Here is a 17,439-nt window from a genome sequence, read left to right on the forward strand (position 1 = left end):
TTTTAGTTTGTGTGTGTCTGCTTGTCTGTATGTGTGTACCTGCATGCATGTGTGTATATATATATATATATAAAAATATATATATATGCAAATTTCGCTTTTATTATACTTCCCCTTGCTTTTTGATTTGTTTTCAGTTTGTTTTTTTATTTATTTTATTTTAAGTATATTTTGCGTCTGGTAAACACCAACAATGTACCATTTTGTTTTCTACGTTCTTTAAAACAAACAAATAAAATTAAACTTAAAAAAAAAAAAAAAAGGTGAGACGGTCCGGGCGGCAGGGGGCGCTGCTGAAAATCAAACTGCGTCATGACGTTAAACCGGAAGTATTAACTGAGCGGTTCATGAGGTCCTCGTATGTTTTGATTGTGATGCTTTCATTTAGCGAATGGTTTGTTTCTTCGTTTTAAAGTCCCTCCTCCACATTGACCGGCGGCATTATCCGGCGCTCCGTCATGTCGGGGACGCAGCTGCTCAGGCTGCGGGTTAACGAGCGGTTGTCGGCGGCTGCAGAGGAGATCTTCGGGCTGGTGGAGAAGACAATAGCGGAGTATCGGGACGAAGCAGTCCGCTCCAGGAGAGAGGTCATCCAGCTGAGGCAGCAGATCGAGCAGCTGACCGCCTTAAAACCTCAAGTTTTGTTGTTCAGGGCAGGTTTGTGTCATTGTGAGTGGAGCCTTTAGCTAGCTGCTGTGTAAATTAGCCGTGGAGCGTTGCTAGGCAACAAATTGACTGCAGCTACTGATATTTGCATAGCAGTACTAATCATTTAGGGACTGTTTGTTATTTATGAGAGGGAAAGGAGTTGTGCGAAATGGGGGAGGCAGCTCAAATAATTTGTTAAGCACCATGAAGGCAGGAATTAATGTTTTTTTATTATTATTATTTGTTTGTTATGACTTAGGGAAGGGATACTCTACTTTAAATGGTTAAAATTGCTTGATTTTTTATTGAAAAAAAAAACCAATCAGGGGAAGATGAAGAGCAGGCTAACAAGAAATGCAAGAAATTAGTTAAAATTTACAAGAAAATGACTGGAAAATAAGCAAAAAATTAAATAAACAGGAAAATGGCCTCAAGAAAGTAAGACAGGTTTTTTTTTAAACCAGAAGCTTAACAAGAAAATGGCCCAAAACATAAACAATATAAATTACTGCCATTTTTTAAAAATACCTGACAGTTTATGAGACCTCATGCTTCTTCTCCACTTAATTCTAGATGTCTCATTTAAAATTTCACCAAAAATAAAACTGATCCAGGTTTCAAGGGGTTAAAAAGACCTCTGATTGTGGATGAACCAATCCTGTGACAGCCAATCCCAGAACACCACCTGCCTTTCAATAACCACTCACACTGGGACACGTCTTACACACACACACACACACACACACACACACACACACACACAGACACAAAGTACAGCTGGCAGACCATAACAGCAAAATCAAGCACATGAAAACAAAAATCGAGTGAACAAATTGTCAATTAAAAGCAAGTCCTTTTTGGTTTTGGTATCAAACGAATGACACCCTGCTGGTCGGATGTGTAGATTATGCAGTACCCTCCAAATTTTATCATATGTCTTCTCTGTCTTTTAGACGCACAGTCTGTCTCTGGGGACATTTTTCCTTCACAGCAGCCAGAACAGCTTCCCAATGAGCAGGAAAAGCACGAGTCTCCTCAGGTCAAACAGGAGCAGGTGGATCTGTGCATCAGTGCGTACATGGAGGCTGATATTTTCCACGATGCTGAAGTCAAACACTCTGCATCAGAACCAACCACTAACTGCGAACCGCTCCCACCTGTCCCTGTGAGTGTGACGGAAAGCGTAGACGACGGACGAAATGAAAAAGATGCTTCACATCTGTCACATCCGAATCAGCACATGGATCAATGTGTCACCTCAGAGATGAAGGAGGAATCTTCTGAGGACGTACGAGGTAAACTTACCGAGTTGGACACGACCGCTCAGTCTGACTGCCGGCTGTTCCCAGCCGTCAGCACTATAACGGTGACAATTAATGACGATGAATGGAACAAGAGTCAAAGTGCTTTAACAGAGCAGCAACAAGCGCAGAAGGACGATAAGACTTGTCATTTCTGCGGGAAGCGTTTTAACAGGGACTCTGACCTGATCAAACATGTCGAAATGGTTCACATGAAGACAAAGGCTTTCAAATGCTCCGAGTGCGACAAGGAGTTTGCTTGTCGGAGCCACCTGGAGGCGCATCTGAGAATTCACACAGGTGAAAAGCCGCACAAGTGTCCCTTCTGTTCGAAATCATTCACACAGAGGTCAAATCTCAACGTTCATTTACGGGTGCACACGCGCGAAAAGCCATATTTTTGCAAATCTTGCAACAGAAGGGTTGCGTATAGCTCTCACCTCAAAACATGTAGCATAAAGGAGCTCAGGGGGGGGAAATCATTTTGCTGTTTGGTTTGTGGTGTAGAATTTCCCACCGCTTCAAAAATGTGGCTCCATAAAAAGATCCACAAAGCCGGGAAAATTTAAGACTGTTTTGTAGGATTTTGCGGGATCATCAGACTAAATTTGAATTGACTTTTGTTCCCAGGACATGTGATGGTCCTTAAAAAGTCTTAAATTCAATTTTGTAAACAATAGGTTTAAAATATCATTAAACAATCAATTAAATTTTATTTTTTTAGGTCTTAATGTCACAAACTTTAAATCTAATTTAATTGGTCCATCTTTGAGTTTCTTTTTGTCCAAATGAGTTAAGCTCTTCTGTGTAAAAGTTCACATTTCTGATGTAAGAAATAAAGTGTGCAGTAACATACAACTGAAACACTGAAGTAAAGTAAAAGTATCTCAAAAATGTAATTTACTACATTACTTTGATAAAATGTATTTTGTAAAGAAGCAGAATAAATGACAAGCAATGAAAAACAGAGACGGTGATTTAGAGGTTTGATGGAAGAAGACGAACAATTAGAGCAGGACTCGACAGATTATCGGCCTGGCTGATTTTTGAGGCCGATATTTGGCATTTTTTAAATGTTTACTGAACTTTTTGCAGGGAACTTTCTGTGTATGATGTTGAAAGTTTCAGTTTTGATTAAACATTTGTTGAAGGCATTTAAACCAAGTTTTGTGTTGGAGTTTGTTATATTTGAAACCCTAAATTTTGACAGAAATATGTTCATTGTTATTGTGCATGCATATCGGTTCAAAATATCTGTCTGATTAAGTACTAATAATCAATATTGGTAAGGGTCATGAAAAACCAATATCGGTCGACCCCTAAATTAAAGCCTCAGACCTGACATGTTTTAATCTCTGTTACAGCTTGAACATCTTTTTCTTTTCTTTTTTTTTTGTAATAATAGAGATTTTTGTGAGACTTAAAGGGTAGTAAACCTCTAACAATGAAAATAATGGATTCTGCACAAACTCATTAAGTGTAGTACCTTAATTTTGGATCCATGTTTGCTGAAGACCGTCATTTCTTAACAACACCAACCACGTTGTGCACCCCCGAACAGGATATTCCACTTCTATACCAGATGACAGGCCGCCACACTGACCACCTAAATACGCCATCTTACCCTAAAATGAACCATAAAGTTTGTTGTTATATCTATGACATAACAAATTTGAGTTCTGGTATTCTAGTTTTGGATTTGGGAGAGTTTTTCATTGTTACTGATATTTCTGGACTGTCTGAGACCGTAGTTTTAAAATGTATGAATTTTGAAAATGGGTTCTGCTTGAAGTAAAAGTAGCAGCACAACTCTAAAAACTCTGTAAACGCTTCTCTTGAAAAACTACTAAAGTAAAAGAAAATGTACGTAAAGTGTAAAGTAAAAATACGTAAGCAGCATTTTGATGTTATATTTGGAAATCAAGCACAATTTATCTAGTTAATGTACTGTTGGATAGTTCAGTCTATAAAACAGGATAATGTGTATATTTATTTAAATTGATTACATGTTTTGTTTGTAAAATCTCCTGTCAGGTAAATGTATTGAAGTTTAAAGCAGTACGATATTTCCCTTTGGAGTGCAAATGAGTACAAGTATACAATAACATAAAACTGAAACACTAAAGTAAAAGTATCTCAAAACTGTAATTTACTTATTATGTAATTTACAATACTTTGATGAAATGTACACTAAGAAGCAGAAAAACTACAATTAAAGGAGGGGTGTAGTATCAAGTCTATCCAGTAGGTGGAGACATTGTGTTTGGAATTAAAGATCGTCTATTCGTATGAGGAGTTACCGTCTGATCATCAAAACGAACCCAACTGCCTTTCATAACGAGTAGCGACAGCATCTGGGAACGGCACAGAGTGAGACCTCTTCATTTTTAAAAATCTATCCTAGTTAATACTTGAGAGTGATGACAGAGGATGGAGAGCCGAGCTGCGGCACAAGAATGACACAAGAAGTGACGAGAAGGCAAAGTGAATGAATTTTGGTAAATAAAACCCGTCAGTTTGTGTTTTTAGTTAGCCGTTAACCGCGTTAAATTAGCATGTCAACGTTAGCCTCGGACGGTTGGCGTCAGATACCGGGGCTAACGTAGCTAGCTGCTGGTAATGTAAGCTAATCAACTGCCGTGTTGTGACAATATAACGGAATGCGGGTTGGGATTCAGGTGTCGCACCTTGTTTTAAAACTAAAGAGCAATTAACTATCCATAAATATTCAGCTTATTTTGACATTAACCGTCTTCTTTTTCAAATTAAACTGGTTTTGTTATGGCATGACACCTGTCCGTCCAGGAAGAAAGGGCTGGAGAAAATGGCAGGACATCACTGCTTCTGCTTTTTCGACTATTCACAAAGGCAAATCATTTCTTTAATTTCTGTGTAATAATAGATATAAGGGTTTAAGTTAAAGTCAGCGTTTTCATACCTTTATTTCGCACACGAAGGAGCAGTTCTTGTGTGTTTATGTACATACAGGCACTAATCTATGACCCAGAAGTGGCTGCAGGTCTCGGCTTGAACTGTTCATCCAAGTAGCACAAAGCTGCGGATAATGTTTCCTGTATCACTTTACTGACTGCTGCCTGCACTGGCTGCTTTTTCCAGTCCAAGATCAACACCAGGAGGGGAGTCAGAGAGCTGGTAATGTCAAAATATAGATGTATTTCTATTTATTCTGTTTATTTATTTGCACATGCATGTTCATAGAAAAGGCAGTAAGATCTGTAGTTGTTTGAATATTGTGCAAGAGAGGTTAGAAGCCAAAAAAGGCATATTAGATAGCAATAATCAATTAAAAAAGATACAAACAAAGAATACAAAGAAGATTGCATTTACTAAAAAACTTGTGAAACATGTAATGTTAACAATAACAAGCTCAGACAATCAATGTTGATTTACACCAATGCAATGTGGTGTAAATCTCACTGTCTGGCCAAGAGGGTTCAAGACATGCTAAGTGGAAAGGGAGGTCACACTAAATACTTGCAACTTAAGCCTGTTGGAAGTTGTTTTATTCTGAAATATTTGCATTTTTAGCACAGTATATATTTCCTGTATGTTCTGTTTGTAATTTAATAAAGAGGCTACTGAGAAATGTTTATTAAAAAAGCAATAATCATACATAAAAATGAAAAAGATAGAAACTGATTTTTAATTATTTATGTAAGTTGGGACAATGTAAATAACAGGCATTGTGCAACTTCAGTCCACTCCTGTCCATAGCAAGGCTTTTAGTTAATAAAAAAGAAATAAAAAACCCTGTATTTATCAAGTTATAATTAAAAGAAGAGGAAAAAGGTAAATATTTACATCAAGATTACATAGAATTATAACACAAAAAAGACACAAATATCAAGGTTACATGCACTTGCAACATTCAACAATAAGATATTATAAAATAAGATTGCATGATAGATCAAAGTTTCAAAGCTAAGCAGTGATACAACATTGATAGAGATGTACAAGTTACAAAAAAGTTGTGATGCCCAGCAAATGAATCAATGAAGTGTTATGATTTTTTGCAAATTGGAGTTATTTTTAAGAGCAGAAAAAAAGAGGATGTGTTAGATCATACAAAAGATATTTAAAATTCAGATTTTTTTAAGTTTTTACTTTGCAGAACAATCTGTGCAGGTTCCTGTATTTTTAACAAAGTACGCTGAATGTCTAAACCAAAACAGTAGTGTGTCACCTACAAATAAGGAAATTACCCATTTGTAATCAACCTCTACTTTCATGCTCACTTTTAGTATAACCTTTGTCAGACATGACACAGATACCCTCTAGCATTGTCTTTTTTGTATGAGGGTTGGTCTCACACTTTGATTTGTTACACTGAATTATGATAATACGTTTCTATAGCAAGCAATAGTACTAGGAATCAAACCAGTAAACCTGAATAACATTAAAGCAATGCAGAAAAATCTACCATCGAAAGTGTGTAAAACTAAATAAAGAAGTAGTTAAACTAATAATAGCAATTTGATCACGAGGCAGGTCTTTCCAGAGCTGAGGTGAACCGTGGCGTTTTGTTGTTGGGGTTGTTTTTTAGTGTAGAGCTCTCTGATCTAACCTGGTTATTGGAACAGCCAGATGTTTCATGCCCTGGGACCTCAGGCTGTACACAAGCTGTTAGGGGAGAATAAATCTGGAACCAGTACAGTAATTGCCTCAAAAGCAATTAGTAAAACGCCAAAACTAGGGTTGCAGCAGTATGAGATTTCCACGATACCGTCACCATCTCAAAAAATATCGTGGTTTTAAGGCAGAATTATTATTATCAGTCAGAGTGACCCGCAAAGGAATGAAAACAGAAAAGTTAGATTTTGTTGAACAAAATTACTTTACTATGACCTTCTTTTTTGGATAGTATTATGTGTAGTAAATAAAGGTGAGATTCTCCCTCCAGTTGCTTTTTTTTCAATATTGTAGATAAGCAAATGCACACGGTATGACAACCGTACCTTAAAATCGGTATATTGCTGCAGCCCTCGTCAAAACCCAAATGAAAACAAATAGACAGCCAAAGTAAGGGGGCTAAAACTGTCAGTATGCAGTATTTCGTTGATTGAGGCAGTCTTGAGCGTCTGTGCAGACATCAGCTAGCGAGTGAATGAGCCAAACTCATCGTTGAGCAACTGCGCTTAAAAGAAGGCCGAAAGACGAGGTTGCACCGTGGATAATCCAGGTTTATTCTCCCTAAGGTCTGACAAAAGCTGCTGCCATTCTGATTGTGGCGTTTCATCAACATCCTTTCCTAACACACTCAGAGTTATAGAAAAGACTGACGGTCTCCTGTTCCTGTCCTCATGACTCTTCACTGTCCTCTCTCAGGTGCATGAGGCCCTCAGGTCCTGCTCGGAGAACCCATGGAATCAGACATCATGCCGTTACACGCCTCCTCTCCCCCTCCACTGGATGATGACAGTGATGGGGATTCGGGATCAGAGGAGGACGGGTTTGGGGACTTTGGGGGATTCTCAGTCGGGGTGTCCTGCTCACCTTCTGGTTTTACTGATTCACTATCCAGCCTCAGACAGCCTTCAACCTCCACAAAACCAGCCACCCATCAACCCAACTGTAGCTTTAATCAACCTGTTGAACAATCTCAACACACATCTGCTGTGGACTCGGGGACCGACAGGAGCCAGATATGCGTGGAAGGACAGGACTGTAACACTAAATCACGTGTGCACCTCACAAACGGGTACTCTGACAGAGACTCCGGGACCCACATAGCGTCTGCAGCGGGTGCGTGCTCCCCGAGGGAAGAAACAGGGTTTGCTGATTTCACTGTGTTTACAGAGCAGGCGGCACATCCCTGGTGCTGTGGTTTCTCTCCCATGGGCGGCAGAGAGCTATGGGATGGCAGAGGGAATGGGACAATCTCTTCCAACAGTTTGGGTGATCCAGAACAGGAAGTTGTTATGGACTCTGAGCCCAGGTCTCATTGTGCACGTAAGGAAAACGTTTGCACTAAGGTCAAGCACTGTGAGGACGGAGATGCAGCACCATCTCAGGACCACCATCAGCCTCAGGGAGCTGCAGCCGCTTTGGGTTTTACATCTGAAGAGCATCGCTCTGGGGAGAAAGAGACATCTGCAGACAGTCAGAAAGACAGGAGGCACGGTTTTAATTCTGTACAAACGACGGAGGCAAGGGAGGATGAAGAATCAGACGAAGAAAGAGAAGAGCGGAGCATTTCCACATTTCCCCAAACATTCAGTGTGTATGAGTCTGCGTCAGAGGACCTGACGTCCGTCTGTGATGAATTGTCATTTGACAGTCCTTCTGTGGACATGGAACCAAATGTTTCGTCTCTTGCTTCACAAGATCAGACAGACTGCGACCAGACTGATGATGATGACGTAGAGGAACTGGAAAACTACAGGCATCCTGACTGTTTTGTCAACAACAGCGCGACAAATCTCAGACAGTCGAGGGCAGGGGAGAGTTTTCATTATTGCAACCAATCTGCAACTCAGGAAACTGCTGCTACCTCCAACCACTCACAACCTGAAACACACTCAGAAGACAAATTTGCAGACTTCAAAGACTGCAGTTTTGAGTATCACAGGGACCAAGGACACGTCCAAACAGCTGATGCAGGGGTGCAGAGTTTGGGAAACCTCCCACCGAGTGACAGCTTTGCTGATTTCTGCTCGGCGCCCACGCAGGAGGATGGAGAGACGTCGTGGGCGGAGTTCAAGGACCCGAGGGTTCAGGAGGAGGGAAAAACTTGGACGCAGTTCAGAGAGCAAGTCAGCAGCCTGCAGACGGACGGGGACACTGAGGAGGAGCAGGACAGGGCGGGGCGATGTGGGGTTTCCAGGAGGAGCAGCTGTCAGGTGGGAGACATTTCCCTAAACACTGGATCTGTTGTTCTTCTTATGATGATATTCAGAGGTCGCAGAAAAAATACTTCAAGACTGTGATACTCATAACTTGCTTTGTTTGGGGGCCACTTTTGCAAAATGACAGAAGGCCAGGGGACAGTCGCAGCAGCCCCATACATGTTTCTAGGAATTTAAGATATTTGTAGGATTTTAGGACTTTTCTTGGATTTTAGTACATTTATAGGACTTTAGGATGTTTCTAAGATTGTAGGACATTTCTAGGATTTTAGGATGTTTCTCAGTTTTGAGGACATTTATTGAATTTTAGGATGTTTCTGAGATATTTGGATGTTTCTAGGGTTTTAGGGAATTTTTAGGAAGTTAGGACATTTTAAGGATTATAGGTAATTTCTAAGATTGTAGGAAATTAGAAGCTTAGCTAGGACCTCTGTCGGGGATGCAGGGATTTTTTTATAAACAAGCTCTGTTTTGATGCTGTTTTATGTTCTCTGACACCTTACACGAAAAGTACAAAAACAATTCCCAGTGTGAATCGCTTTATTTTTACTCTGAATAAGAAGATGGTTTAGGGGCCACTCTGCACCCAATCCGGGGCCAGATTTGGTCCACAGGCAGTAAATTTAAGTATCACTGCTCAAAAGGGCTTGTCATAGATTGGGTATTCCTTTTCCTGTCATTATTTTGTTTGTCACCTGTCAGACAACTTTAAGTGCCTCACAGGCAGTAAAATGTGGTTCTTCACATATTTTAAACACTTGATTTAATAAAAATTACCCCTCCCTATTTTTGCCTGTCTAGCTGTCACAGTCCTGCCGTGTCCAGCAGCTTCTCCTGGTCAGTTTCCCGGAGGTCGAGGTCCCAGCTGTGGAGGGTGAGGAGGAGGTGATCAGCCTCACTGCTCATCTTCACGCCCAACACCTCCCTGAGAGTGAGGAGGAGGGGATACCTGAACCCTGTCCCAGATCTCAGTGGTGAGGATGACTCCCTGATGGTGGATATGCAACAGATATTTTCAGGATTCAGTTTTCCCTCTCTCCTTTTTATTATTATTGTCTCTGAATACACCAAAATGCTGCTTTGTCATTTCTCAGGATTCGGCGGGGCATGTGGTGGCCACACCAGGACCTCCACGATGCAGTTGGCCTTCAGTTTCAGTGGGGAGGTTCGCACACAAACAGCACTCTGCTCAGGTGTCTTGGTGTGGAGACGAGGAATATTGTGAGTTTGGCAAAACATAAAAAGATACTGTTTATCAGTGATGCAAACTGCATCTGCATCATTAACTACATAAACACAGAATTACTACATCATGAACAGGTCGGGTGTGTTGGATTTAGGGGCATCTGTAGGCGTAAATGGTGTACAATATTCATAACGATGTTTCCACCTTTTCATATGTGATTATCATGTAAATTTTAATGTGTGTATTTTACAGTGTATTCTATTTTGTGAAGTGTTTTTGAGTTCCTTGAAAAGAGCTCTATAAATAAAATAGATTACTATTATTATTATTAATAATAATAATAATAATAATAATAATAATGAGTATATAAGAATTGTTTTGTTTTTGTTTTTGTTGGAATAAGCCGTTTATAGCTACATGTGGAGCGGGCCCTCTCCTGCAGAGTCCACCGTGTTGTTTCTACAGTAGCCCAGAATGGACAAACCAAACACATGCTCTAGATGGGGGCATCTGCGACAGTAGTTCTCCTACATGCTTAGCACATGGGAGATGTTCAATTTCTGCATCCTCACTGATAGATGCCACTAAAACCTACACACTGGACTTAAGTGGGGAGTGTTACTAATGTGTTTAGTTAGTTTTTTGAGACAGATCCAATGTATGAAGGCAAACTGAAAACAGCTAACTGATGCAAGTATTATGGGGTTTATAATGGATTCAACTTTGCATCTCTGTCCCAAAACTGAGTCTTGGGCCAGGTCAGTGTATTTGCTTTGCATTATACGCTGAATTAAATTCAGACAACAAATCTGTACTGGCAGAATTACATGCTGTTACCCTCCTGTTGGTTACTTTCACCTAAAGTCTGTTATTATTTGTGTTTTTTCTGTTTGAAAGGTGTTCATTGGCATGAAGAAGCAGCCAGTGGCTGTGCCTGCGTTTGCATCCAGTCTGGTGAGTCAGCTCTTGGAAATATGAACTGAATTCATTTGGCCTTACTGGGGCGCAGAGTCATTGTAATGGTGTAAGATGAGTGGTTTCAGTGGTCATAACCGTTAACAGTCCATGGTCCAATTTCCATCCTGTTTTCATCCTCATCAGGGAATGCTGGAGCCCACCAAAGACTCTGTGCCGGCTGTCTGTTCTCCAGGACACACAGCGGTCACCACACAAGCACCTCCAGGGCGCCGGGACACACCGGACCCCTCAACAGATTCAATGCAGGTAAATCTGATTTGACCTGTAACAGCTGGTTTAAATTAAAGATCAAAAGACTAAAGGATGACACATGCAGCTGCCATGTGGGGAAACAGCCACCACTCCATATGGTCAGGTAATGTGGGACATCAGGTTAAATGGGACAAATAAAGTTTTACATCTTAGGCTCTTTAAATAATAGCGGCCAATCACCAACTGTCAATCATTGTACATAAAACAATCATTTTTTTCGGTCTGAGAAAACCAGGATGGGCGGAGCAAAGAGCAAAAGGTTGCAAAAGTCTCCATTTATGACATGCAGCATTTTGATTTTCTCATTAATTAATCTAAAATAAGGGTAACACAATGGTTGATGTTGATGTTGTATTTTATTCAGTTTTTTAATTATGATCCAAAAATCAGCACTCTACCTTTTATGGGACATGGTTTTATGTGAGTTCTTCGTACATTTAGGTAAAATGGAACGAAACTTTGGCTAAAATGAGATTTTTTTCCAAAGTGAAACCAGCATGTTTTTAGTCTGCTGGGAGCCATAAAATGATGACATATTGTGTGTCACAGTCTCTTTTTTTGTTGTCATTCTCTTTTCATTGGTTTATATGAACGTACAAAAACAAAATACCACAACCAAATGGACATGAAGACCTTTCAATCATGTAAAAAGAAAAAATACATCAATAAACAGATAAATAGATAGATCCATAGATAATTTAATAAAAGTATCCTTCTTGGTTCCCTCTCTTTTTTCTCCATTTGAGCTCTGTATTACAGACTTTTTTTGTATTTTTTGTCATTTGAAGTTATTAAAGATGATGCTGTCATCGGAGTGAGGTAGGGTCTGTCGATGTATTTAAAGGTCCAATGTTTCCAATTTATATTACTATTTTTAACAGATTTTCTTAATAGAAATATAGCAGAGAAGCACAACAAGCTCTAAAACTAACACAGCTTACAGATATTATGTGTCCAAAATCACCTGACTTTACCCTTACTAAAGACATGTTTTTACACCCACACCATTCAATTTCATAGCAGAATTATGAATATAATATATAACCTCTTGCTGGTAGCTCTACTTGCTTTAATGCTTTTATTTTTTATGACTTTTAAATATGCTTTTATTTGGCTTGTTTTAATCTGTTTATGCTAATGCTTTTATACTGTAGCACTTTGAGATTTGTTCCAAATATAAACTGCATTACAAATAAAATCTGTTATTATTAATATTATTATTATTATTATTAAATTTGCTCCACCATTGCATTCTGCTAAGTAAGTTTTATATTTCTCTCTGTGCAGGAGGCGCGTCCTTCCAGCCAGCTGGACTGGAGCAGCCGTGGCCTTAGCAGCTCTCAGGACGGTACGTCCCCTCGCCGAGCCCCTCTCTTCTGGGGCTGGAAGTAGACTTCAGTATCAGCCATCCTCTGCGTGGCTTCTTCTAATAAGCCTAAACGTTTGAGAGTTTCACTCTGGTCTCCTCACTTCCTCCAGGGCATGTTTCTGCTTCTTTTAATTTCACGCTGTGTTTCCCCTCTGTTCACTCAGTGGTAGTGGCTTACCACAACATTTTGTGAATTGTATTTCCTCTCGTCAATAACACAGATGGACCCAGTGTTCAGAAATCCTGTTTTTGTCATTAGAATTTGTCCAAACAAGAAACCTTACAGAGATATAACATCCAACGGACCCGTAAACTGGGACCTAAATACAACAAATGTGCAACCAAACTGAAAAATGACCCATCGGTCACAATCGTTCCAGAACAAATAAGGGGAAACACTGAACTGGCTTCCCTTTTCTCCCTCCCTCAGCTACTCTAGTGTCTCATCTTTACCTGCTGCCACCTTTTACGAGGAATTTATCTCAGTATTTGTCAGTCCCAGTTGTTACTGGCAAACTTTGTGGTGTCCGTCTTGTAGTTGTAATAACTAATGTAGGAAAAGGCTACTGAAAACTATTGCGAAGGCTACTGAAAACAAGATATGCATACTGTTATTGTGCCACTCAGTGATTCTGAAGCTGTTTTTGAACTACAACACAATGTGAAATCAATGTCACATTTAAAAAGCACTACACTCTAAATATTTGTCAAACGTGGAGCATGCAATGTTGATTAATGCAGACGTGTTTATCCACTGGACCGTTTTATTTTGATTTATTGGTGGCCACTGTGGAAGTTAAACGAACACTTCCAGTGTTAATACTTATCTACATTTTGCCCCATGCATGACTTTATTACGCACTTAGCCTTTAGATCTGACAGCATCATCCAATTTTGGGATTTATTTGACTCTGAAGTGTCTGTAGTTTCTAATGGAAACTATTAATTTGTTTAAATTATGAGTTATGTGGGACACCTTTTGGTGAAGAGAAACCAAAAAATAAAAAAAAAGAAGATAACACTGGCAATCAGTCATTCTGTGGTGAGGAGATATTTGATTTGATAAGACTCAGATTTAGTGCAGTAGTGTTAAGAACAGTATTTGCACTGAAATTCACAAATGAATTACAAGTATGAGTGAAATTACTATTTATGGAGAGCATTCTTTGGTAAATTACATTGAATTCACTTTAGCTTCATACATGGATTTGTCAGTTAATGACAGACGGACAAGGACCCGAGATCTAATAAATCAGATTTAAAACATTTAACAAAATTACAAAACAATAGAAACACCAGAAAAAAAAGCATGAATAAGAAATTCAACAAATTAGCTCGTGTCTTGGTGTCCTTGTGAACTTTTATAGGAAGCGTTTGTTAAGTTTGGCTCTGGTTTTTGTAGCTGTTACAACTGATGTGTCTTTAACTTTTCCACCAGTTTCTTGGAAGACACCGAGATGAGTCCACAGTTATACACAACATTAACATTTAGATTAAACTGGGTTAAAAAACAAAAACTTTCTGTTTGTTCTGATTTTGTGTTTGACAAGAAGATGTTCAGAGATAAGGTGTAATTTGGTGAATATAAATACCAAACATCGACATCCGATCAGTGTTGCAGTAGTACGGTACACACAGCAGAGGGCAGTGTATTCTCCGCAGGTTGTGCTGAGTGCAGCAAAAAAAGGTTAATACATTTTCTGTATTCAGGGTAGGAATAAATCGAAGTAATTTAAATAAATTAAAGTCAAACAATCATCCACTAATAGAAAAGAATATGCACTTCATATGTTAAAAAATGCTTGTAGTCTTATATTTTCTTAAGTTCATTATTCTTTCATGTGGTTTGTGATATAAAATCTGTTTTAGGGGTTTTGATTTATTTTGTGATTCAGTTAAAATGTGTTAGAGATTATTGTCATAATAGAAATAATTACTGCTGCTGTTACTTTATTCTGCTTTTATTGGTTTTCTTTTTTTTAAACTCCCTGTGCACTGACATATCTACTGTATGAGCATGCTGAATAAGACAAAGGAGTGTTTATTTCCAAAGCGCTTCAATTTGGAAAAAAAAATCTTCCTTAAATCCACTTGTCAATATTTCATCACCAATCAAGTGTTTCTACAACATTTCTGTAACTGCAGTTACAGCGTTTCATAATGAGTTGTGCCTTTATGCCAGCAGTTGTTTTCTAAAAATTACTTGGACCTATAGTTTGTTGACAAAAAAAGATCTTTTTATTTTTATTTTTTATTTCTTCAGACTTACTGCTCAAATACAGATTTAATGCACTGCAATAAGGAAATCCCTGTAAATACTGAAATAAATCAGTCGATCCTTGCTGCTTGGTTTTACCTCTTTTCCCCTCGGCTCTCCTCTCTTGTTTGAAGCTCTTGCACTTTTCCTCTGTGGTTGAATGCAAAGTTGGTAGCAGCTTGCTGGGATGCAATATCTTTTTTTTTTTTCAAGAGAAATGATGTAAAACTGCCTAAAAATCATCATCATTTTAAAGGTGGTGTCATTTTAAATGTCTCGACTGCAAACATCTGTTATGACATTTAGCTACAAGACAAAGGAAAGTGTAATATTCGACAAAATATAACTATATTTCAACAGATTAAAATGTTTTTTTCTGTTAGTTGTAAACCTGTTATGATCTGAGACATTGTTATTGGACTTTTACAACAACAAAATTAAACTCTAGTGTCTAATTTTTATATTTATACATGTGATGAAGGCTAAAGTCATACTAAAGATCTGACATCTGCAACCACTTTTCACGAGTCATGTTATTTCCATCAGTGACCTTTTGTCAGGCGTTTTTTCGGATATGAAGTGGTTAAGGGGACTCTAAATCTCACTCTAAAAACAAATTGCTTAACGTCTTTGCATGGCTTTGATGAGATTTCTTTGCAGTGTTTGTCGCTTTACCACTGCCTCAGTAAAAGGAGAAATCATCCGTCAGAAGCAGATGCTCCTTCTCCTTTCATGACTAAAAAAAATTAAGCTTTCCCTCGTCCCTCCTGCAACAGTCCTCACCCACCGTCTTCCCTTGTTAGCACAGGCTGCTCTGCTCTCAACCTGGATTATTTTGGTCCTGAGGAGGAGAGCAGATCCTGCAGCAGCCGCAGCAACAGCCCTCCTCCAGGTCAGCATGTGACACTGCAGAAAATTTTATTTTGACAGCCACCAGCAGTATCAAATGATCCAGTGTGCTCCTGCTAAATTAAGCTGTGGGTGTGGAAGTCCTGCTGACACTCACTGACTTCTGTGTGTGTTTGTCACGCACACTCACATGTAAAGGAGTTGACCGTGAGCTGTATGAGTTGACCATCAGCAAACTGGAAACCAGCGCTAATATAAGCCACATGGAGGACACTTTGAATCACCTGATGTCCACCGCAGAGAAAACCAGCACTTCAGTCAGGTCAGCTCAGGTGTTGCATCCGTGTACTTCACATATTTTAGTTTCTCTTACAGTATTAATAATGAGACATGTCATTTTCATCCATGTGTGTCTTTTAAATAATGTTTTTGTGTTCTTCATCAGGAAACCTCAGCAGGACGAGGAGCTGAGTGAAGAAGCCAGAAGGGTGATATCTGGACTTCCTAATCTGTCTTTCATGCAGGCCAAGGTCCTCATGTTCCCAAGCATCCTCCTACCCAAAGAACGCCGTCCTCCAGTGGTGTGTCATCTGCACAGATAAACACTAAATGCTTAATCTACAATCTAATCCAGTTAACACATGATAAAAAAACTCATAAATACAAAGATAGACGAGGAAACAAAAGGCACTTTGGACTCTGAAACAGAGTTGATCTTCCTGCATTGGTCAAAATACTCCACCTGCTGGCTATCTTCAGTCTTACATTAAAAACTGAGGATCTTTAACAGTAGAGGCAGAATAAATACCCTTACACGCATCAACTCATGCTTAAAATTCAATGTACAATAATCTGCAAAGTGCAAAAAAAGCTGTGTTGGAGGTTTAAAGTCAAGTGTTGTGGTTTATTTTGGTTTACCCCTACACACATTTATTCACTTTAGGGAGTGTTAAAGTACACTCACTGGATTAAATTATGTTTGTTTGTGTATTTATTTTTATGATAAAACATGTCCATTTATTTTGGAGTTAAATTATTACAGACAAAAGTTAAGTATAGTTTGATAAAGCCTGAGTAAGTTAAGTGGTCCGATGGATGGACTATGAAACTTTCAATTGAAAGTATACATTTTTTCTTTTTTTTAATCTGGTTTTTAGACCATCAAGACACAAGGTAGATTTATTATTTGTCATTTTTTAAACATAGTTTAAAAATGATAATAAAATTTGTTCTTGATCCTGCTACACCTTTGGAGTTGAAGGATGAGTATATTAAAATCACCTGCTCCAGTGCAAATTGTTGCTTGGGCTTGTTGCTGCTGATGGCAGTATACACACACACACACACACACACACACACACACACACACACACACACACACACACACACACACATATATATATATATATATATATATATATATATATGGACATGTCTTGGCAAATTACTCATTGCCTTTTTGTCAATGTTTTTAAAAGAAATCAAACCAGCTTTCTGGTAAAAGGCGTCTGAATGCAGTACGACAAAACCGATGTCGATTCAGGTGTTAAAGGGTTAATAATTAAATAAGCAATAATCTCCATGCATGTGTGAGTACAAACATCTGCAGCTAGCACCTGCTTTAGTCTTATAAAGGTAGAAAACCCTAAAAGTATGTCAGAATGTTACAAATAAAAACAAACATGTTATTTTGATTAATTTAATCTTAATGAAATAAAAAATAAAATTGCATA

At 38.8% G+C, this 17,439-nt stretch overlaps 2 protein-coding genes across 3 annotated transcripts; both read left to right on the forward strand.

Annotated features, from left to right (window-relative positions):
• The first annotated feature begins 384 nt into the window (after nucleotides 1–384).
• On the forward strand, nucleotides 385–2,618 carry LOC121954927 (zinc finger protein 271-like). Its single transcript, XM_042502672.1, has 2 exons — nucleotides 385–657; nucleotides 1,602–2,618. The coding sequence occupies exons 1-2, from the start codon at nucleotides 459–461 to the stop codon at nucleotides 2,516–2,518; spliced, it is 1,116 nt and encodes a 371-aa protein (XP_042358606.1). The 5' UTR covers nucleotides 385–458; the 3' UTR covers nucleotides 2,519–2,618.
• Nucleotides 2,619–4,380: 1,762 nt separating this feature from the next.
• aftphb (aftiphilin b) lies at nucleotides 4,381–16,420 on the forward strand. 2 transcript variants are annotated; one of them, XM_042502394.1, is made up of 10 exons: nucleotides 4,381–4,447; nucleotides 7,296–8,809; nucleotides 9,617–9,789; nucleotides 9,910–10,036; nucleotides 10,899–10,955; nucleotides 11,103–11,225; nucleotides 12,519–12,579; nucleotides 15,666–15,749; nucleotides 15,905–16,028; nucleotides 16,152–16,420. In XM_042502394.1, the coding sequence occupies exons 2-10, from the start codon at nucleotides 7,331–7,333 to the stop codon at nucleotides 16,306–16,308; spliced, it is 2,385 nt and encodes a 794-aa protein (XP_042358328.1). In that variant the 5' UTR covers nucleotides 4,381–4,447; nucleotides 7,296–7,330; the 3' UTR covers nucleotides 16,309–16,420. The 2 variants fall into 2 exon arrangements, with proteins under 2 accessions (XP_042358328.1, XP_042358327.1); XM_042502393.1 differs by lacking the exons at nucleotides 4,381–4,447; nucleotides 15,666–15,749; nucleotides 15,905–16,028; nucleotides 16,152–16,420 and adding an exon at nucleotides 5,029–5,102 and having other exon boundaries at nucleotides 12,519–14,351.
• The last annotated feature ends 1,019 nt before the right edge of the window (nucleotides 16,421–17,439 follow it).

This window comes from Plectropomus leopardus, chromosome 15 (genome assembly GCF_008729295.1).
Source record: "Plectropomus leopardus isolate mb chromosome 15, YSFRI_Pleo_2.0, whole genome shotgun sequence".
In the NCBI taxonomy this organism is placed as follows: domain Eukaryota; kingdom Metazoa; phylum Chordata; class Actinopteri; order Perciformes; family Serranidae; genus Plectropomus; species Plectropomus leopardus.